Source organism: Oryctolagus cuniculus, chromosome 1 (genome assembly GCF_051225735.1).
Source record: "Oryctolagus cuniculus isolate XC-2025 breed Fujian yellow rabbit chromosome 1, ASM5122573v1, whole genome shotgun sequence".
Taxonomy (NCBI): Eukaryota; Metazoa; Chordata; class Mammalia; order Lagomorpha; family Leporidae; genus Oryctolagus; species Oryctolagus cuniculus.
In genome coordinates, this window is record NC_142867.1 from 115178082 (window position 1) to 115201036 (window position 22955).

The 22955-nt window shown below is 49.7% G+C and overlaps 1 protein-coding gene and 1 long non-coding RNA gene across 8 annotated transcripts in view; one reads left to right on the top strand and one right to left on the bottom strand.

The window, feature by feature from the left end:
• LOC103349179 (uncharacterized) overlaps positions 1-8193 on the bottom strand; it is a 31329-nt gene extending 23136 nt beyond the window's left edge. For 5 of the 6 annotated variants that reach the window (XR_016235231.1, XR_517408.5, XR_016235232.1 and 2 more), the window contains exon 1: positions 8044-8193. This is a non-coding gene — a long non-coding RNA (uncharacterized LOC103349179). The remainder of the gene's footprint in view (positions 1-8043) is intronic. The other variant, XR_016235233.1, reaches the window with a different exon arrangement.
• A 323-nt stretch (positions 8194-8516) lies between these two features.
• UBASH3B (ubiquitin associated and SH3 domain containing B) overlaps positions 8517-22955 on the top strand; it is a 146089-nt gene continuing 131650 nt past the window's right edge. Inside the window, exon 1 of one of the 2 annotated variants that reach the window (XM_070047431.2) lies at positions 8517-8804. Coding sequence is in view for 1 of the 2 variants with exons in the window: in XM_008260390.5 (XP_008258612.2) it covers positions 8677-8804 (128 nt within the window). In the remaining variant the exon portion in view is untranslated. The remainder of the gene's footprint in view (positions 8805-22955) is intronic. The other variant, XM_008260390.5, reaches the window with a different exon arrangement.

The following is a 22955-nucleotide window of genomic DNA, read 5'->3' on the forward strand; positions in this document are numbered from 1 at the left end:
GGTTTGTATATCTAAACACATTATCTTGTTGAGATGAGTTGCCTATTAAATTATTTTCATTGATATTAATGTATTTAAGTTAATTATAATGTGCCCTAAACTTACATGTGGCTACCTTACCTTTCCAGGCCAGTTCTACCACTTCACAGCTATGTGGCCATGGGCAGTTGACATAACCTCTCTGAACTTCGGTAGGTTTATCTATCAAGCTCATATAGGTACTATTCTGACAGTGATGCTGATGACATGAAATCATACCTGGAAGTCCTAGCATATAACAGCTATGCCTCACCTTTGTTCTTCTTCCTCCAAGGATCATCACGCACAGACTGTTGGAGGGAAGGGAACCAGAGAAGGAATATTAAAATTGGCAGGAGTGGGCGAGGACTCTTTAATCACGGAGCACTCACCGGCACACTATGCTTTATTTTGTACTTACTCATTTAATTCTCAAAAGAAACTCTTCCAGATTAGAGCCCAAGACATTGTATCTGTAACTCCTAAATTTTTTATTTATTTGAGAAAGGACAAGACAGAGAGAGACAGAGAAACAGAGAGTGCTCCCATCCTCTGGTTCATGTCCCGAATGTGTGCCTTGCCCAGGCCTAAAGCTGTGAGCTGGGAGCTCAACGCAGGCCTCTCACATAAGTGGCAGGATCCATCACCACTTGATCCATCACCACTGCTTCCCAGCATCTGCATTGGCAGGAAGCTGGAGTCAGAAGCCAGGAATGGAACCCAGGTACTCAAATGTGGGAGGCAGGCGCCTTAACCACCAGCCAACACCCTCTCCTGTCTCACTTCCTAACTGCATCTGTTCAGCAGTGTTCTCCCTGCTTTGCCCCTCCTTTGACTCTCGGGTCCAGAGAGGAGAGAAGCCCTAAGCACTTGCAGATTTTCCATGATGTGTACCTTCCCACCACGACCGACTTCAAACCACTAGTGGTTCAACAACCAGCTCTGGATAGTCCTGAAGATTTCACCACAGGCTTCTCCCACCACTTGAGCTGGCTCTGCCACATCAATTGCCTGTCTTAATTCTCCTATCCCTCACTGTCTCTCAATGTTACTGGCCTTTTGTTCTTTTGGACATTACCATCTTAGATCTTTCGCAGTGTCAGTGCCCTCCACCTAAAATTCCTTTCTAAGAGTTGTCAGTTGGCTGCATGTTGGGGTCTTAAGCCTGAGGCTGACCCCTGACCAGCCAGGGGACAGTACAAGCACTCCCCGACAAGGCGAACGGGAGAGGTAAGGTCTATGGGTCAAGTACACCACAGCGAGCACGCGTGAGCTCTGTCGAAGGAGGAACCACTTCACTGAGGAAGTGTGCAGGCTTATAAAGCTTATGAAGGACATGCGCAGTAGGGGAGCCAATCAGTGAAAAGGTCACGCAGGCACGGGTGGACCACGCACAGGGGCACCTTGAGCAAGTATAGGGATCATGCACTGTCCACGTGTCCGGAACTAAAGCAGACCTATCCCTGCAGGTGGTCCGATCTCACATGGCTTAACCACAGCGGCTGCCGCAAAGACACTCCCCCAAACATCCACCAGGCGCCATGTTGTTAGGGACTATTTTAGGCAATGCCCAATAGCTGCATTCTTCTTAGCTCCTTCAGACCCTGGCCCTGATGAAACCTCCACACAGGTGATCTTTCTCTCCACTTTAGTTAAAGTAACTCCCCGCCCTGCACAGTCCCTCCCTAGCGCATCACAATGTTTACATTCTTCATATCCCTTACCATACAGAATATATATTTATTAAAAAATTACTCTTGGGAATGTTTCTCTCCACCATAATGTAGGCTCCTTGAGAACAGGGATTTTTCTTGTTTCTTTCCTTGTTCTCTGCACATAATAGATCCCCACTAAATAGTTGTTGAGTGAATTTGCTCAAGGTTATGTAGCTAATAATGCCGCAGGCAGAAATCAAACATAGGAGCCTATACTCTTGAACTCTCTATGGTAACTGAATCCCCAAGTGGCTTTCGGAATCATCCAGAATACAGAATAATGATGCATCACACACTACAATGCAGAGATCTCTTGCATGCTGCTGGTGGGAATAGAAGTTGACGTGACTGCTCTGGGAAATGTTTATGCATTGCTTTCTCAATTGAAGGTGATCCAGCCATTCTACTGTGAGGGACAAGCCCAAGAGTAATTCTTGCACATGTACAGCTGGAAATATGAGTGTTTACCACAGCATTGTCAAAAATGCAAAAACCTTGGAAATATTCCAGCCATGCATAAACAGTTGAATATTGTATAGCAAACAAACCAATGAACTATCAATATTCAACATTATGGATATTTCTTAGCCATAAACTGTTAAGCAAAATTAATTAATTAATTCCAGGAATACAAACAGCATTGTACACATTTATTACATTAAAAAATCTAAAACTGCTAGGCACTTTTTAGAACTCCTTATAGGCTCAATAAATCCATGGAAAGAAAAACCAATGAAATGATGAGCACACGGTACAGAATGAAGGCACTTGTGGGGCCAGTGCTGTGGTTCAGCAGGTTAAAGCCCTGGGCTGAAGTGCCGGCATCCCACCTGGGCACTGGTTCTAGTCCTGGCTGCTCCTCTTCCAATCCAGCTCTCTGCTACAGCCTGGGAAAGCAGTAGAAGATGGCCCAAATCCTTGAGCCCATGAACCCGTGTGGGAGACCTGGAGGAAGCTCCTGTCTCCTGGCTTCAGCCTGGCCCAGCCCCAACTATTATGGTTATTTTGAGGGGTGAACCAGCAGATGGAAGATTATTTCTCTCTCCTCTCTCTCTCTCTCTCTCTCTCTCTGTGTAACTCTGCCTTTCAAATAAATCTTAAAAGTAATAAGTGAATGAAAATGAATAAATTAAATAATTCAATAATTGAAAATAAAGCATATAGTTAATTTAATTTTGTGGTCCCAAAGTCTAATTAAGTAAAAACACTGCAAAATATCATAAGAATAAGAAGGTCAGAGGTGTGGAGAGTAAAACAACAACAACAATGTTATTTTAAGTTCTTAGCAAACTTGTGGCACCTTGCTTGATACTTCCATATTCAAGATTCATTTAATTATTACAAAACCCCCCTGAGGCAAGTATTTATGTTACCACTATAAAGGCGAGGAAATGAACATGATTTTTTTTGCTTACTTTTCCAAACCAGTATTCCATACCTTAGAGACTTGTCACAAAGGATGGCAAATCATTTTCTTTTTTTTTTTTTTTTAAGATTCATTTATTTAGTTGATAGAGTGACACAGAGAGACAGGGGTAGACACAGAGAGAGGTCTTCCATCTGCTGGTTCATGCCCCAGATGGCCACAAGGCTGGAGCTGGGCCAGGCTTAAGCCAGAAGCCTGGAACTCCTTTCTGGTCTCTCACTGGGTGGCAGGGGCCCAGGAACTTGGACCATAAACTACTGCTTTCCAGGTATGTTAGCAGGGAGCTGGACTGGAAGTGGAGCAGCCAGGACTCAAATTAGGGCTTGGATATGGGATGCTGGCATCACAGATGCTATGCCACAAACTTGTCCCCAGGCAAGCACTTTCTAGGATGGATAGGTGCAGGCTGTGGGTGGGGGGAAGAAGTAACTAGCATTCAATTTTTCCATTTCCTGGCAGATGGTGGAAGAAATGTCACCAACCAGAGAATATCTTACCTACAGCTTGGCATAAAGGACATAAAGGCATAAAGGACCTCAGCTTGCATTTTCATAGGCCATAGGTTACTTATGTTTGCATCATTATATATATATATATATATATATATATATATATGCATGAATTGGAAAAGGTATCTAGCAATACTATGCAGAGTCCTGCAGAGGTTCATTAAAATGCACTAAAAATTTAAAATACTTACATTTAAATATATAATATATATTATATATTCAGAAATGGATCGTGCAACCCCTAGGATCACTCAAAATTTTCAAACAGCGAAGATTCTTTTTGACAGTGTTTTGGTCGGTGACTATTGCTTCCAGTCATAAATCACAGAGTTTGTTTGCTTTTGCCTCATACCTAGCTTTTTATAGCTACTCAAGTTTATTCCATTTCTTAGAAGTAAAATTTACCCTTATGGTGCCTGGATGCTTCCTTTTACATGCAAAAAGGAAGTTGTATGAGAAGAGGAAAGAATTATTTTTGGCATACACTGCTAATTTTACTGGCTTGCGCCATTGTTATGTGTCAGAACAGGACAAGAGACCCCGAGACAGTGCTATTCAGATGAGGCTCTTGCAAGGAGAAAACACAGACAATGCAAGATATCCTAAGACGATTCCAAAACAGATGTTTCCAGATTTTTATCCAGAGATGAGCAAAAAAGGAATAAAAAATTGTCCTACAGCCTCCTACCTCACTCCTTCCCTTTGCAAGAGAAGGAAAGAACTTAATTTTTCAGTATGAGGGGAAACTATAAGCTTCCTATTAGCTTAAAGTGATGCTCCAAACATTTCCCAGCCTCAGCCCTCCCTTCTGGATAACTCAGCTTCACAATTAAACAAGTATGCACCGGCGACTACACACTGTCTATGAGCCCAGCATTGGCCCAAGACCTAGGGACAAATTTAAGACTGAAATGATCACCTGTCATCAGGTTCTCAGAGCCAGTCTAACAGGACTCTGGGATGGGGTAGAGCTGACACCCCCTTTAAAGGCCACTTCATACCGATGCTCTGTCTATGTGGACCCTTCTCTCCGCCCCCCAGCCTACCTCTCAGCTACCTCTCCCTCTGCCAACCTCTTCCTCCACTAGACAACCCCATTCCTTGTCCCTTTACTTTCTGTTTATTAAATTACAGTCTATCAAATTAAACTGGGCTCTCATGATCATCTCGTTCTGTGGTTTTCAATTTTTTCCCCCACAAAACTAGATTTGCTGTTGTTTGCTTTATTTGAAAGGCAGGGAGTCAGAGAGAGAGGTAGATAGAAAAAGAGAACTCTCACACACTGGTTCTTGCCTCAGATGGCTGAGGCTGAGCCATGCCAAAGCCAGGAGCCAGGAACTCAGTCCAGGTCTCCTATGTGGGGGGCAGGAGCTCAGTTGCATGGGCCATCACCTACTGTCTCCCAGGGTCTGCATTAGCAGGGAGCTGGAGCCAGATCTCGAACCCAGGCACTCTGATATGGGAAAGGAATGCCTTAGCCCTTAAGCTAACTGCCCACGCCCTAATACACATTTTGAACATTCTCCAAATCCTTGCCCACAGAAAGCCTTACCCAGAACACCCAAGCTGTAAGGTGGGGAAGCTGCACTTGCTCTGAAAGAAAAGAGGTGTCAAGCTGTACCTCACAACCCTCCGGCAGGGAACCCCAACTCTCACCCCCAAAGAGCTCCTGAGAGTCCTCCAACAAAGTCCTAGGGGTCCCCAGCCCAGGAGAAGCCTTCCCTTGGAAGGTGAAGAAGCTGAGACCCACCAAGGGGCAGTACACGGTTTCCAAATATGGCAAAGAAAGAATGCGGCTAGAAGTGCGGGGCTGAAAGTGACTTCATTCACCAAGGCAACCCCCAGCCCTGGGAGCAGAGGCGTCCTGCAGGCTTGACATCCCGATCACGCCATCACTTCACCTTTCCTCCAGGACAGAGAGAAGGGAAGGGAAAAGACACAGGGCACGCATCGACTGGGCCCACGCTGGCATCCCTGTGGCCATTTCAGAAGGGCTGCCATACCATGCAAGTGGCCAGAGCCTGCAGGCTGGAGCCACGCAGGGCTCACACAAACACAAAGAGCTTTGTGTTCCAGGGTGGATTCTGACATGACTGGGCATGGGGACGTGACAGCTTGTCTTTCCTTCTGAAGGTGCAGCTTAATGTTAATGTGGTCAGCTCTGTTACTAGGCAAGGCCCTTCTCCCGCCTGCCCCAGCCCCACTGTGCTATAAGATACACTGTCCTATGCAGTCATTCCTCTTCTCTCTTTGCAAGGCAACATTACGCACCTTTACAAAACATCCCCTAGCCTTTCAAAGCCCATACGACTAAAGCCCAATGCATCTTAATTGCCAGCCCCTCGACCTGGCGCAGAGCAAATGGCAGCCATCCCAAAGACAACAAAGGCTGGCACGGAGCTAAAAGAGGGCGAGGAAGCCAAGCTGGGATTTCTGTAAAAGAGCCCCAGACAAAACAGTGTGCATGGAAGATGCCTGCTTTTCCAAGCGCTACTTCCAGGCTGCCTACAACTATTTTTATATTCATCATTTCCTGTACCTCCCAGTTTGCCCGCGGCAAGAAGAAAGACAATTAATTCAATCTCCTGGAGAAATAGAGATCCAGCAATTTGGCATTATGGGGCATAGGAGAAGTCAAAATAGTGTCTGCAATGAGTTGTCTTAAAGTTTGACAACCTCTTTTTCGCTATAAAAATGGTGTTTGGCCAGATGTTTAAAGTTCAGATCCTGGCTTGGACACTTACTACCCGTGAGCTCTTGGGTAAGATACTTGGCCTCTGTCTGCTTCAACATCTTCCTTTGTGAAGTGGCTGATGATAGGGTAGCACCTGCTTCATAGCCTTCCCAAAGAATTCAATGAGTTATGTGTGTATGAAGCTGAGAACAGCACCAGCATACAATAAGTGCTCAATAAATTTGAGTTATTAGTTGTGTAGTGCTTCCACAGGCATTATTTTCTGTTGACCGGGATCCAGGTCACTTGACTCTCAGCCTTGTATTCAGAAAAAGAGTCGGAATACTGGGTGAGGTCCAACATGCTTTGCTAATCACATCCCGAACAGTGTGTCTAGGAGTGACGGTTTTCCCAGTCCGGTCCTGCCTCTTTGCTCTAAACTCTGGAAAAGCATTCTGCAAGGTCTCCAGGACAGTCCCCTGCCCCCACAGCCAGCCCCCAGGCGGCAAGACACTCCCAGCCAGGAAGTATGAACTTTCCCTCGTGCTTTACGTAGTAGGAGGCAGACTCATGCACACCATTGCTTAAGCTTCAGCTGGATTATCTCCCCCTTCTAAAGCTCCTGGAAATTTTGTAGAAAGCCAAATCCGGAAGCTTGGGAAAGTAAGCAGTATCATTTCCCCTGGGAAAACCTTGAGATACCTTGTAAAGTGATACCAAAAAAGGACTCCAGGAGTGCTGGTCACCTCACCGGCTCTCCCCCACATCCAGGCAGGGAATGGGCGGGGCTGACATTTCTGGAGAACCCCGTGTGTGCAAGCCCAGGTCACCACAATCCCTACAGATGAGGAAATTCTGTTGTCGAGGGGACAGGTGGATTGGCCAAGGCAACCACAGTGGTCAACAGCTGTAGCCCCGCACAGTGGTCAAAACTCCCCATCTCCGTCATCTTCCTCCTCTCTGAGCTGCATTTTCTCATCTACAGAACAGGGATAATGAAAGTACACAACCCACAGGGTCACTAAAAATTCAATCGGTTCTTGCATTTAGTATGTTTTGTACAATGATTGGCATATACAAGGGCACGGGAAATATTAGGTTTTATTATTACGCTATTGTTACAAAAAAAAAAAAACACAAAAAATAACAAGAGGATGACCTAGAGTGGACTCTGTCTCTTTCACTGTGTCAGATGGAGCCCTGGCCCTGACAGAGGACAATGACTGTCAAAATGACAGGGCTTTAACGTCCTCCAGCCACGCCGGGCATCAGTACGGAGAGGACTGGCCACCTTCTTCCAGGTGGAACTAGTTTTGCCCACCCTAGATGCAATTCACCTGTGGTTTCTTTGACTCCTTTTCTTGACGGGGCCCTCATTCCCTAGCGAAGACCAGCGCATTCCAAAGAACATCTCTTAGGATTAGAGTGCCCTCCCACTCCTTCCTCCTCCTTCTTCCTCGGGGTCCTGCATTTCCCCTTAAGTCACTAGGCAGTCACGGGCCACAGCCGTGGACAGCCAAGTGCGTCTGCAGTGCAACCCCTTGGCCGGCTGAGGGGAACTCGCCCTCCCACGACCCCAACAACCCAGCAGGTTTTTCAGGATCTTTCGGAAGCAAAACCTTGTATTGGGGCTTTTTGGACCAAGAATGCCATCACCAGTTCTCCCGATTTCCAGGGTTAATCCCATCTAGAACTACATACCCTTGAAATGGGTTGATGTGAAGTCTTGGGGCCCGGCTGAGAGCCGGGGAGCCAGGGGTGGCTCTCGGGAGCCTCCACGCACCGGGGCCGGCGCCGGTCGGGATCCCCCGCCCAGAAGCTGCGCGACGCAGCCGGCGGCGGGAGGGAGCCACCTCCGGCCGCGCTGCCGCTTTAAGAGAGGGGCGGGGCCCGGCACAGCAAGCCAGGGCCAGCCCACAAGGCTCCTATTCCTTTTTGATCCATTCAAAAATTACTCATTGCAAATTCCCGGACTGCTAGGAGCGGAGAAGGAAGGGGGCGGAGGAGAGAGGGCCGCTGCAGGCATTGCGTCGGGGGCGCCCGGGGGGCCCGGGGCGCTGACGGCCGGTCCCACAGAGGCTGCTCACTGGCGCCGGGCTCCGGTGGCCTCACCAGGAAGCGTCAGTCTCGACCCCGGGGAGGCTCGGAGCGCCGCCCCCGCCGCCGCCGCCGCCGCCGCCGCCGCCGCCGCCGGGCTCCGGGTACCTGAGTCCCCTCCCGGGCCCCCGGCTCCAGCCCGCGCCCTCCGCTTTCCCGGATCGTCCGGCCCGGCGCCTTCCAGCGATGGCCGGCCGCTGAGTCCTGGCTCGGCACGGCCACCTCAGCGCGCTCGGCATGGCTGCGAGAGAGGAGCTGTACAGCAAAGTCACCCCGCGGAGGAACCGCCAGCAGCGCCCCGGCACCATCAAGCACGGGTCGGCGCTGGACGTGCTACTCTCCATGGGGTTCCCCCGAGCGCGCGCGTAAGTGACCGCCCCTCGCCCCTCCCGCCCGCGGCTTCGCTCCGGCTCGCCTGGCCGCCGGGTGCCCGGTGCCGGCTGCCCGCGACCTGCTGGGCGCAGGATGGACGCGCTGCACCCCTCCCCCCGCCTGGGACCCCGCTACTTCCTGGCCGCAGGGTGGGCGCGGCGCCGCGCGGGCTTGCTGGGTTGGGGACTTGAACTGGGAGCCTAAAGCTGGGAAGCTGAGGGCCGCGGGTTCGAGTCCCCGGGCGCCGGATCCCCGCGGAGGGCGCTAGGAGGCTTCCTGTGGCGCACCTCGAGGTCTCCTGCGCCGAGCCCCGGGAGGCGGGGCCCCACGGGCGACTTGGGCTGACTTGGGATGCGCCGGTGGCCAGGAAAGGGCGAGGCACTGCGGGGCAGGGAGGCCGGCGCCCCCACCGCCGCCCGCTTCCAGCTGCGAGGTCGCTAGGCGGCTCGGTGTAGCTCCCGAAGAGGCGGAGCGGGAGCGTGGGTGTTGCCGCGTGCTCAGTGCTGGGGAGGACCCGGCGTGTCCTCAGTAGTGACTGCAGTGCCGAAATCTGTGGGTGCCTGCGAGTGAGCAGAGACAGCGGCCCTCCTCCGCCCTTCTCGCTCCGGGAGGGTGGGATGGGGAAGGGCGGCGAGAGCGCGCAGGTGGCCGCCTCCGCAGCCTGCCGAGAGAGGCCTGCTTGCCAGATCTGGCAGCAGCAGCAGCAGCAGGGGTCTTCCTAGGCCGGTCAGCGGAAGCCTGGGGCGCGGGCACCCTGCCTAAGAGAGGCAGGGTGCTCAGGCCCCTGTCCTGTGGCCTAACCCTGTGCAGGTCTCTGAAGTGGCCCCCCGCAGAGCGCTGCTTCTTTGAATGACGTCACCGTCCAGAAGAGTTGGACAAACTTTATCAGGAAGGGCCGGTGAAAACCCAGATTCCTTCTTCTTTGCCTCCTGGTCCTTTTCAGGTGGCAGCTCTGCCCCTGGGTGAATCTCTTGGCTCTACTCAGTGCCCCTGGCCTGCTGGGACAGGGTGCCGTGGCTTTGCAGGGTCACCGCGTGATGGTTTCTTGCTGTCCCTGGCTTCCAAGCACCAGGGCTGCAGTTCCCGATGCCAGGATTACAGAGGGAAGAGGCGGTGGGCTGTGTGGGGCGTGTCAGGTGCGGATGCTGCGAGTTCAGAGTCGTCCTGAGGATGTCAATGTGCCTGGCTCTCTTTAAGAACTGGAGATAGGATCTGAAGAGGCTGGAATTAGCGTAATCCCAGGCATCTGCCTTTCCGAACCAAGGCCAGCATTAAGGACCAAGATTATTTAATTGTGGGAAGAAATACTTCGCGGATACTTCGCGGACCCGCCTCTGATTGCCATGCTGGCTCTTGGGATGGGTTTTTGGGGACATCTCCCTCACCCCCCAAATCCAAGAGGACTGACAGCTGAGCATAATGGCCTAATTTTGGCTTGCTGCACGCCAGAGGTCCCATAATAGCTAGCATTGGTTGAGTAATTACTGTATACAATTCTGAGTACTTTATCACCCACTCCTAGCAATCCAATGAGAAAGAGGATAACTATATGCTCATATTATGAACTGGAAAACCGAGGCTTAGGTTTCGTAACTCGTCCAAGGTCACAACAGCAAGCAGTCACACTGGGATTCAAACCCAGGCTTTGTGTCTGTACAGCCCAGGCCCTACATCTCAGGCCACGGTGTAAATTTCCCAATACAGGTGAAAAGCATAGAGCCATTCCTGGTACATAGTGGGCAGACACTGAGTGTTGCCTCACAGTTATTCTGCTGTGGCTGCTGTAGCACAAACTGGGCAGCTTTGAATAATTGATTTATTACCCCTCAAGTCTAGAGGCCACAAGTCCAAAATCAGGGTCTCTGTGCTGAAATCGAGGTCTTAGCAGGGCCATGCACCCTCCGGAGGCCCTAGGGGATGGTCCTTTGGTGCCTCTTCCAGCTTCTGGTGGCTGCCAGCACTCCCTGGCTTGTGGTCACCTCCTTCCTGTCTCTGCCTTTGTGACCATGGTGTCTTCTCTTTGTCCATTCTCCCTCTGCATCTCACATAGAAGTGCTCATGTGATAGCACTTGGGGCTTGCTTAGGTAACCCAGGGTCATCTCCCATCTCAAGATCCCTAACTTAATCATGTCTACAAAAAATCTTCCCCCTCTCCCTTTTTAACCATCTGCCTGGACATCCACAGATTCTAGGGATGAGGGCATTGACATTTGGGGGCGTCATTATTTAGTCTATCACACGGCTACTGTTGAGGGTATTACAGAGCAGGCTGGGTAAGGGGGTGGTAGGGTTTGCTGCTCAGTCTGCCGTAGATTCTGTGGCTCCGAGGGGTCAAGCCCTTGGCGCTCACACATGGTCTCTGGTCTGCTCAAGGCCTGCACAGTCTTGCCTGTCCCGTGCCGTAACCCAGACAGGCGGATGCGGGCAGCCTTCCCCTTGATAACTCTGGTCACTAACAAGAGAGGTCAGCAGACGTCTCAGGGCAGGCTTTTAACTTCATTTGGGAGAGAGAAGAAAAAGAGCAGGAGCATCAGGCTTAGCTTCTGTGGAGCCCAGAGGATCGAGGAGCATGATTAAAAATCCAAAGCAGGAAGGAGCGTGGATGGTCTCCGGACTTTAGGCAGCCTTGGATGTGATGTCTCAAACACTGCCATTTGAAGACAATAGCAATAACCAGGGCTGACGGCTCTGGTTCACCCTGTGTTGTCGCTGGGTCTGGTGTCGTGTGGCAGCGCCGAGGGAGCACGTGCCTGGGCTCTGGGTGGGTCAGCACAGGGGGCCGGGGAGCACGTGCCTGGGCTCTGGGTGGGTCAGCACAGGGGGCCGAGACCAGCAAGGCCAGCCTGTGCTGTGCTGTGCTGTGCATGATCTCGGCCAAGTCACTTACCCACCCCGGGGGCCTTGCTGCCACCCTCTGCAGGGAACGTGGTGAATGAGTGCGTGCTTGCTAAGTGCCTGACAGAGCTAAACACACAGGCGTGCAAGGCTGAGCTCAGGCAGGGTGACCTCAGGGTGTGTGCTCTGGAGCTCATTACGCCCCCGAGCTGGGCTGGGCTTTCTTTTCATCTCACCAGAGGAACTTGGGCCAACTTAGACATTGCTGTAGAGGAAACTGGCACATGGAGAACTGAGAAGTGGCGATTTTATGATGTGTGTCTGTGACAGTGTGCAAACCCAAGGTAAGGAGGTGTTAAGGGCGTAACGGGAAGGAAGCTTAAAAGTTTCCCAGATGGCCTATCCCTTCCCTTTTCTCTTCAGTGCCTGTTAGTACTTCCCTGTTCCAGAAGGTCTCAAACGGAAGGCTCGTGAGGTTGGTCAGAAAGAAGGAAGCATGCGTGTGTGTTGGGCGAAGGCCTGAGGAGCCAGGGGAGAGGCTGTATGCCGCCCCTTGGAAGGCATCACTGGATCCCTGTTAAGGAGCTGTTACTTGCGATTTCACATGGGCGCCCTAACCTCCCTCTCGGACCTCTGTGGTTTCTGGGGGAGAGAGGACCTCTCTTGGGGCCGACTATGACTTGGAGCAAGGCACTGAGCAATTGAATTTGAAAGGCCTCGCTGATAGAACGTGACCTTTAACAATAGTTTTTATTACTCATGATCACCTTTGGCTGGAGAATTCTTTGTCCACAGCCAGTGGCTTTCGAATATTTCCTGGAGATTGAGAGATAATCATCTTGGCAAAGGACCTGTTAGGCATCAGATAGAAAAGTTCCGATCCAGCTTCTGACTGATGCTTGCCACTGGTGAGTCTTCCCTTGAGCCCCGTTTCCTCCGTGTCCTGATCACCTTTCATGCATGCAGTGTGTGTGCCGTTAGCTCGCAAGGCTCTGCAAAGACAAAATAAGATAATGGACTGGAACGGACTTGGCAAAGTTAAAAATAGAATCCGGACACAAGCTATTATTATGGTGTTATTGTGTTAGATTGGGAGAAAAGGAAGAGGATAGGATGGCGGTTGAGGTATCTGCTGAGAATTTATGTAACGATTGGATTATCCTTTGTTTCTACGGAGACTACTTAAACAATGTCTAGTTAAACAGCAAGGCAGTGGCAGACAGAAAAAGCTGGACTAAGCACCTTCACCTTGGCTTTGGGCAGTAAGTAAGCTGTATTAGCTATGCCTCACTGCCAAAGATAAAAGCAGCTCCGAGCTGGCCGCACAAGGAGCCGAGAAGCATCACGCAGCGCTGGTGAATTAAAGTATCTAGTTTCTCTGACCTTCTCCGGCCTGCCTGTTGGTTGACATCGGATCCTCTAAGAGTACCTGGTCCATCCAGCATCCCTGAAATGTCGCTGACTCTATTCTGGGGCATTTAGCTGCTTTCCCAGGGGTATTGAATAGAAGGAGATGGCGACTTCAGGTCTGCTTGGAGTTCAGGGGCTCTGTCAAGGTGGACAGGGCAAGGATGTCTCCAGGCTGCCCGGTGTGACCATATGCCCACCCAGCATCCCCTTACTACTGTGTGTTATCACACACACATGCTCTTGCCTGCACTGGAGATTTCTGTTGAGCAACCCAGCAGCCTCGTGAGGTAAATCACACAGATACACACCCCATTTTAAAGATGAGGAGCCTCACGTCTTACAGGATCTCAGGGAGCTGCCTGTGGTCACAGTGGGGGCCGTGTTGACCTAATAGCCTCAGGAAAGGCCACTGAATGTTCTAGGCTACATGGAGATCCTGGAGTAAAAGGAAAAACCTTGGCATAATTTCTTTTTAATTTGATCAGGGTATAACTTAGGCATAATAAACCAAACCAAAAGGCTGATGCATTTGGCCAAATGAGTGCACCCACATCAACACCCCCACAAGACACAGCACACCCATTGCCCCTGAAAGTCTCCTGTGTCCTGGGGCAGCCAGTCCTCTGACTACCCTCAGCCTTTAGAATTGTTCGCATCTTCTAGGCTTCATGCAAGTGGAATCACACTGTGCATACTCTTATCCCTGGAATCTTCCCTTCAGTATAATATTTTCAAGACTCATCTTTCACGCACCAGCAGTTGGTCTGTTTCTTGTTGAGTAGACCTGGAGGTATCCGAATGTGCTTGTAGTGTGATTATAACCCTTTACACACAAGTTCCATGAAGATTCCATGACGCCCTCGATTCTAACACCTTGGGACTCTATACCACTGTAACAATGATGAAGCAGATCCACACACATCATCACTATCAAGGCTCAGACACTGATAATTTCACAAGGAAATTGAGGTTCTGAAGATTAAGTTTCACAGAGAGTGAAGAGAATAAGGCACCCTGCCTATGGCTCTGTCCTGTGGTTTTTCTCACCACCCTGCCTCTGCCCTCAGCCACCCCCAACTCCAGCTGCCTTTCTGAGAGTGCACAGTGATTCTCAGAGCTACAGGTTTTGTTTTTGGAGTGGCCACAAACCTCGGGCATCCTGTGCCTCCTGCCAACTTCTCTCCAGCTGGTGATAGCATGGGAGTGCTATCTGCCCCTCTCCCACCCCAGCAGGCACCCGTGTGTGTGTGTGTGTGTAGCAGGCGGTCCCTCCACTAGGGCAGCCAGAAACTGACAAGATTTCTTCATTAACTGCTCTTGTTCCCCATGTGAGCCTCTGCCAGGGTTCTGCGCACAGGTTACCTGATCCTCTTACTCCGTCACAGTAACACCTCCGTTTTCCTGGTGACGTCACCGTCCTGCCCTTTGCTACCCACCATTTATGACGATGCTGCCTGTGGCAAAGTGTCCTAGATGAACCTTCAGAAATTGAACTTGACTGTGTGTAGTGCATGTTGCTGAATTCTGTGCAGTCCTTAGGAGGGACACACAAAGGTCAGCTTGCACCACCTGGCACTCTGAAGTCTGCTCCTTACTCGAGCTGGCTGCACAGCCTTTGCAGTGGCTCTCGGAGTAGCAGGCCTGCCTCTGCCGGAGCTTTCCAGAGTGTCTGCCGGCTCTGGGTCCTGTCATACCCCACAGGTTGCCCAGCGGTAGTGCGCACATTAGGAAAACAAATTAGGTTGACCTGTTGGCCCCTGGCTTTGTGCTCTCACTCTTGTCTCACCTGTTGGCTGTTTGGACTCACACACATCCTTTGCCTTGCCAGGCCTCAGTGACTCCACCTGTAAAGGGGTGAAGTCACCCACATCTGAGATCTCTTGTGGTTCCAGTGCCCCCAGGCTGACATGGACAAGTGTTTCTAAGCAACACGAGGCTGTGTTTTCTCTGCCTCGTGTGTGCTTTTCTGTTCCAGAGCACTGGGATTTTTGTTTTGATTTTCCACCGTGCTTTATTGCCAAAGTCTTCTCTCTTGAAAGGAAACTCTTTAGGATTGTTGATATTCTAAGGAGTAAATAAATGGAAAGAAAGACACAAGACAATTGCAATAGTGGGGAGTCCTTTAACTAGTATGCATTCGTGTAATTGTCGAATTGTTATATAATGTGCTTTCTTGCAAAACACAGCCAAAATGCTGGCTCAATAAGAGAGGAGGGTCATGCCTTGAGCCCAGCAGCTGGAGTAAATAAATCGCTCGCGGGCACCTTTTTAATTAAAGGGACATCTTCCCTTCTGTGGAGTCGCCAGCTGTTTGTGTAACACTTCCCGTTGTGTTCCCTGCCCCTGTGGAAGCATAAACATTAAGTGACTGTGACCGTGAACTCCACCAGGAACGGGGCTGTTCCCACAGAGTGGGAAGCTGAAAGAATCAGCAGCAGAGCCGCTCACAGCAGTCCAGTCCGGAACATGCCAAGGGGAAGCTGACAGCACAGATGGCCAGAGGCGGCCCCACGTCTCCGACGTCTCTCCAGTGTTGTTGGATGAGCCTTGTCCATGAATCAGGTGGCAGGAGTGTTTAGAATCCTACTTCCGTGTTGACTGTGCCCTGTATTAAAATGTTTACTGAGAGCATTCGCTCTCTAAATGTTTATTCTTTTATCTTGGGTAGGAAGCACTTAGAGTAGGAGAGAAGGCTGCTTCAATGACTCCTTTCATGTATGGTTTGTGAAAACACACACCAGCATACGCAGAGCCGCGCCGGGCTGCTGGCGCTCACAGCCGGGGCAGCCCATTTCCTCATCAGCCTCTCCCGGGGTTGCCTGCCTGCCTGCCTGCCTGCCTGCCCAGCCTTTCTCCTCTTTGTTCCTCATGCAGTTTTACCCAAATTTGACACCGGATTTGAACCAGATCGAGTTGGCTACTCCTCCTCTCCCCTCTGCACCCTGCCCCTTCTCTTACTCTCTTCTCTCCTTCTGTCTTTTGTTTTCTTGTCTTTTCTCCCTTGTCCTTTATGAGGCTCACCTGTCAAGCAAGCAAGGCAAAGGGGGTTGTCCCCAGGTCACCTAAGAATACACAAAGTGATCTGCCCAGAGTCCTTGGTCACCTTCTGCAGGACAATTTCCTTCTTTTTTTATTTATTTTAAAGATTTATTTATTTATTTGAAAGGCAGAGTTACAGAGAGGCGGGGGGTGGGGAGACAAGTCTTCCATCCACTGCTTCAATTCCCAAGTGACTGCAATGGCTAGAGTTGTTCTGATCCAAAGCCAGGAGCCAGGAGCTTCAAACAGGTCTCCCACATGTGTGCATGGACCCAAGCACTTGGGCCATCTTCCACTGCTTTCCCAGGTTGTATCAGAGAGCTGGATTGGAAGTGGAGCAGCCAGGACTCGAACCGGTGCCCATATGGGATGCTGGCACTGCAGGCAGCAGCTTTTCCTGCTACACCACAGCACCAGCCCCAGAACAACTTCATTCTGCAATGCTTTTTTTTTTTTTTGCACATAGATACTTCACCATGGACTTCCAAAAGTTCTAGGAAAACATGGAATTAAAAGATAATGTGCATTTTCATGGACTTTTGGAAGACTCCTTGTATTTATAGCCTTTTATATGTGTATTATAGCTTATTACATAAAGGAATTGGGAGCACAAAAATAATGAGGTAGAATCTCTGCCCCTGGGAATCTAGCAGTCTAGTGTGGAAGACAGAAAATTATTACAAATTATGGTAAATTCCATAGATGAGATACAAGATGCATATGTATGAGAGGATGAGGAAGGTACCATGACAAGATGGGGCTCTGAATTCTACTTGAAGTGCAAGGAAGATGACAGCAATACTCTTCAATGTGAGAGGGAGGAGGTGGGGGAAGCCAGCATACTGTTCAAACAATTTAATAGTACAGGTTGAGCATCCCTAATCCAAAATCTGAAGTCCAGATTGTTCCAAAATCTGCAAGTTTTTGAGTGTTGATTCAATGCCACAAGTAGAAAATTCCATACCTGGCTTCATGTGATGAGTCACAGTCAACAAGCAGGTGCAGTGAAAGTGTGGACAGTTGCCTCCAGGCTATGCATGTAAGGTGTTCATGACACATAAATGCATTTTGTTTAGATGTGGTTCTCATCTCCATTGTATCTCAGTATGTATATGTAAATGTTCCAAAATCCAAAAATATACCAAATATGAAATACTTCTCGGCCACCCGTGTGGCAACCTGGATGCAGTCTCAGGGTTCTGGCTTTGGACTGGCCCAGCCCTTGCTTGGGGAGTTAATCAGCAGAGAGAAGATTCTCTCTCTCTTTCTTTAGCCCTCTCCCTCCTTCTTTCTCTCTATCACTCTGCCTTTCAAATAGCTAAAATAAATCTTTAAAAAAAGATTTACCAGCCAAGCTGAGAAAGAACCAGTACTTGGGTCTACTGACTCCCAGTGTAGACCACAAGTTCTTTCTTCCACATCAGTCTACTATCTCCCTTGTCCAGAAAACAGATTTCTAACAAGGTTCTGGCTCAGCTTTCTGGAAGAATGGGCTTATCCTTGTCTGGAAAAGCCCCTTTCTATGTCTTCTCTTTCCCTGTTGCTCTCCTACTCCCAATCATTTGTTTGCATCTCAGCCTATGGAAGACAAAGCTCACCTGTTGATAGGCTAGTTGGAATGGCTACCTGTGGGAAGAAGTCAGGGAGGTGAGAGGAGAGCCACTCCTCCCTGTGATGGAGGAGATATTGGAGGGGTCCTCAGTTATCCCACTCACGTACCAATGAAGGCAAGAGTAAGTTATATCTGCTATGGGAAAGAAAACTGGATCCAAAAACAAAAAGCTGAGTTCACATCTGAAGATTTGAACCAGTTATTTCTATAGGTTGGATGAATCAAAGTGAGGCGATGCATATAAAAGAAATGAAGTCACAAAAATCCATGCACACACAAAGTTATCTTTGTTATCTGTAGTGGAGTCCTGGTACTTTGAGGCTGCTCCAGAGAGTCTGTGGACTGTGGGTTTTGAGTTGGGGGTGGGGGTGGGGCTGCTGTTCCAGTCTTTGTTCCTCTCCAAGTTCATTGTCTCTGAGAGGCCAATCCCCCCATGGCGAGGAGCGTGAGGAACCACCTAAGAAGACTTCCTTCTGGAAGTTCAGATTTTCACTTCGTCTCTTTTTGGGAAGTAGGAATGTGAGTCAGAATGAGTTAGCAAGTGGCTTTTGACAAAGATAAGAGGTTTTGTGATAGAACAGCAAATATAGCCAACGGCATATGGAGTAGTTTCCTACAGTTGCTGCAGCCAATTACTACGAATCCAGGGCTCAACTCAACACAAATCCATTCCCTTAACATTTTGACGGCCAGAGATCCAAAGTGGGTATAATGGGCTCTATCAGAGTGTCAGTAGAGCTGAGTTCTTACTGCAGGCTCAGGAGACAGCTGTCTCCTTGACATTCCCTGTTTCTGGAGTTGCCTGCATTCCTTGGCTAGTGGCCTCTTCTGCCATCTTCAAAGCACATTGCTGCTACCTCTGCTTCCATCCTCACAGCTCCTTTCTGTCTCTGACCCACCTGCCTCACACTTTCTAAGGAAAGTGACTGCATCTCCCCAGCTTAAGATGGTCAGCTTCATCATATCTACAAAGTCCCTTTCATGGAAGGTGTCACACTCACAGGTTCCAGGGGTTAACACAAGCACAGCTTTGGGCACTGTTATTCTGTCCCCACGTGTGTGTGTGTGTGTGTGTGTGTGTGCGTGCACTTGGTCTTCAGCTCTCCTTAGTCTGTGACATTTCTCAGAGAACAGATCGACTAGACCTGCCTCATTTGCCCTTTTGTTGAACCAATTCCTCTTTTCCTGTCCCATCATCCTGAGTACCCATAGTCGTGGCTGACCTTCATGGAAGGAATGCCAGATAATATTTAAAAACTGTACCTGTATATTATTTTGTTTATTCCTCATAACAACCTGATGAGGTAAGAACTATTATTATATTCCTTTTACAAGTGAGAATACTGAAACAAAGTTTTTAACTTGCCCAAGAGCACACAGTAAGCGGTAGATCCAAGATAAAAGCCCCGGGCAGTGCATCAGCAGCCACAATACCAATACCCAACTGGAGTTTAGTAAAGTTTGATGAACAACAAGAAAAGGAAGCCTGAGGCCTAAACATGTGCCGTGATGTCCCTAGATTGTGCAGAATGGGGGTCAGAAGGTCAACCTCATTTTCCCCTTGGTTTGGTCTGTTACCAGGCCAAGCTAACTGCAAATGTGGTTGACTTTTTCTAGCGAGGCAGTCTGGAATCTCAATGATGTTATCTCCCCTCTGGAAGTCTCTCTGTATGTGGATGCTTATATGTGTGAATACTCACTTACCCATGTTGGCTCCCAACTGTGAGAAGATGGACACAGAACTGCCAAGTCCCTGCCTCTCACCTGCTGCAAATGAACTTCCATGGAAGAAGTAGGAAGCATGTTCCTATTCCTGTGGATTCAATGAGTCCTTGGGCAGAATGTGTCCTGATTTGTCACGTACTCCAGTCTGTCCTACTCCACCTTGGGCAAGGAAGTCCTAACTTACGTTGCATTCAGTTGATCTGATAGGCCTTCTGGGGAATGGCCAGCCGGGGTTGGGGGTGGCTGGCTTAGGAATACGGAAAGGCTCTTCCTCTATGCAAAACTGGAACAGCCTTCTGCCTGGCCTCCCAAGTACACAGAGCTATGGCTCTCCTGATCCAGGACCTAAGACACTTCAGCCTGGTGGCAGGGGCACTGTGGGAGCCTGCTTTTAGGTAAGGTCTTGAGAATCAACCGACCAATCAAGATGGGCCTCTTGGAGCTCTGTGCAACAGAATCAAGGAGAATGTCTGAAGTGTGTATCTTCCTCCTCTTGGAAGATCACAGCTCGCCCATGGAAGGCTGAGAGACAACCAGGCCCGCCCAGCCTCTCCCCTTATCACTTCATCCATCCAGCCTCTGCGGGGAGGCTGCTGGCGTGGCTGTCTGTTGTAGCCTGCGGCTGCCAGCCCTACCAGACTGGTGGAGCAGGGATTCAGGCGTGCAGGGGAAGACGCGCTGGTCACCAGTATCCGCCTCAGCAGGCTGGCCTGCGTTGTGCGTGACTGGTGAAGGCGGCCGAATGAGATGACTCTCCAGGGACCCTGAGTCAACACTGAAGGTTGCTCTCAGCTGAGCAGCTGTCTCTGAAGGCTGCAAGGGTAAAAATCTCAGCCTTGGAAGCTGTTTTGTTTGGGTTTTGATTTTTTTTTAAATGTCCCCTTTCCATCTTCAGCACTTCGGGGCACGAGCCTCTAAGATCAGGCAGTGTGGGGCTGCGTATGTTTAGTCTGGACATCAGGAGGTGTTGGGGGCGGGGCAGAAAGAGGGTCCTGTGCAAGCAACAAGAACTTTCCAAGCAATGACCTTGCGCCACATTGTGCGCCAGCATAGTGCTAGGTTGCGGAGCTACAAAGACGAGTAAGACCCAGTCCTGAGTCCTGGGAGCTCCCAACCTCTTGGAGAAGACGGAGGCAAGCAGATGACTTGAACATGCTGTGCTGGATGGAGAGGGAGGCTGGATAGCTCTCCTCTAATGTCTGAAAGGCTGTCATGTGAAAACGGGTGTTTGTTTTGTGAACTCTTATCCAATGGTTCAATCACTGGGAGGGGGGTTCAGTTTCTGGTTCCCATGGGAAAGCAACTTTTGGAAACCGGTGGCCTAACAACATGTGCCCTACCTCCTAGGGTCGTGTTTTCTTTCCCTGGTCGTGATGGAGTGCAGCTGAGCTGCCTGATCTGCCTCCTTGGAAGGGGGTACAAATTCCAGACAAGAGTTGGGAACACAAGGGGAGTGCCTGGGGAGCCAGGCTGGCATTGGAAGGTGCCCTTTGTGGATCAGCCTCCGGTTAGCTACTTCCACGTGCAAGACTCCCCGGGTGGGTTGGAACCCGATCATCCACACACAAGGGCCAAAGGGATACATGGTGATGGACTGTGGGTTCAGGAGAGAAACACCTTGAGCATGTTTGTTGAGCAGGTCCCCACTGGTGTGTCAGCCTCTGGCTGGGCTCTGAGCATGTGACGGTGAGTCAAGACCAGGATTTTGGGCCTGGGAATGGTGGCTCAGAGAGGCCAGAGCAAAGGAGATGGCCATCAAGTCCAGTGTAACCAAGCCAAGGTACAACAGTACCCTAAGGAGAAAGAAAAGGAACTAAGTCAAGCAGGAGAGTGGGAACGCAGGCACTGGGGGCTCATGAGAACGGCTTTAAATCTGCAATAGAGTTAGGAGGCTGGAGTGTGCAGCAGTAAGAGGAATCGCCTTAGTCAGCCTTTAACTCCTGCGATAGAACATTCCAGAAGGGCCAATGCTTTCTGTTGTCGCTGCAGCTTTGATGATGGAGAGAATGTAAATTGCAACACTGCTTTTTTGAGAGTTCAAGGCTGTTTCCTTGTTTGATCTTGGTTTCCCTGGAATTGCTTCTTTGACGGAGGGAGTTTTCCTTTTTTAAAAGAAAAGGAAGAAGATCATGATGAAGAAGGAAGTCTTGTGTGTCTTCAGCCTTTCTCAGCGTTCTGCTTGGGCGCCCGCCAAGACGGTGGAGTCTCTGTAGAGCGATGCGCTTTCTCCTCCTCCCACTAATTGTCTGTTACTAGGGGTTTGTTTTGCTTTTCTCAACACACGTGTATTGGGTCTGTACTGTGCTATGATCAAAAGAGACAAATACAAATAAGGAACTGCCTCTACCACGTTGGCACACCCAGTCTGATAGGGAAGAAAAGATTTTAAAAATATGTAAATAAAATTTTACGTTAAAAAATACAGAGAAATGAACAAGTACGTTGTCACACTTTATGTGCTCAGTAAGAGATGCCAGTGGAACTGGTGCATAGCTCCACTTAGGAATCCTGAGTTTCTCCAGGGAGCTGAGCTGGGTTCGTCTTAGGTCCTCAAAAGCATTGGAGCTAATACCATGTAGACATCTTCTATGTGCCAGTCACCAGTCTGAGCCCCTCACAAAACATCTCTTTTTATTTAATTTTAGTTAATTGATTTGCAAGAGAGAATTGCAGACAGTGAGCTCCCATCCGCTGGTTCACTCCCCAGTTAGCCACAGAACTCTTGGATTCACTCCAGGTCTCCCATGTGGGTGGCAGGTGTCCAGATACTTGAGCCATCACCAAGGCATCCACAAGAAGGAATGTGAAGAATTGGAAGCACAGCCAAGATTGAAACCCAGCCACTCTGATGTGGGCTGTGGGCATCCCAAGTAGCAGATTAACTGCTACACCCAACACCTGCCCCCAGTGTCATTCCTCACTCTACACTGCAAACCTATGCACTTAGCCCGAATAAACCCATTTTGCAAATGCGGAAATGGAGGCTCAAAAAGATCATTCTAAATGCACCATGCGTGAGAGGCAGAGCTGCACTGCTAGCCCGAGTTTTCCTGCCTCCAGAGTCCTTTGCATTAGCCCTGCAGTGAGGCCGCCTCCGTTTCTGCTTTGCTGCTCTATTTTTGTTCCTGGATCACGGCTTTAAACACACACACACGGGGCTCTAGCACCCTGACTGGCAAACAGACGTTCCTGGCAGCGGTGCCAGCTACTGCTTTCTGTGTTTAGAGACCACACTGCAGCAAAGTGTTTCAAGAGTTGTTTTGAGTGTTGTGTCTGCTCCCTGGTGCGAAAGAGTGGATGCCACTTTGGAAAAGGAGGAAGGTGACATGGGAGACTCGGTGTTTGGTGGCAGAGGAATGTGGATGTCACGGGATGAGATCAGAGACTCTATTGTTTGGTCTGAGACCATGTGGCCTCATGAGATCAATGGACTGTGAGGTCGGAGTTTTAGAACTAACTCAGCCTCTGGTGTGTCCTGTGACTTTGACTAAGTTTATGTCTGCCTTGTCTGTGTCTGTGCTA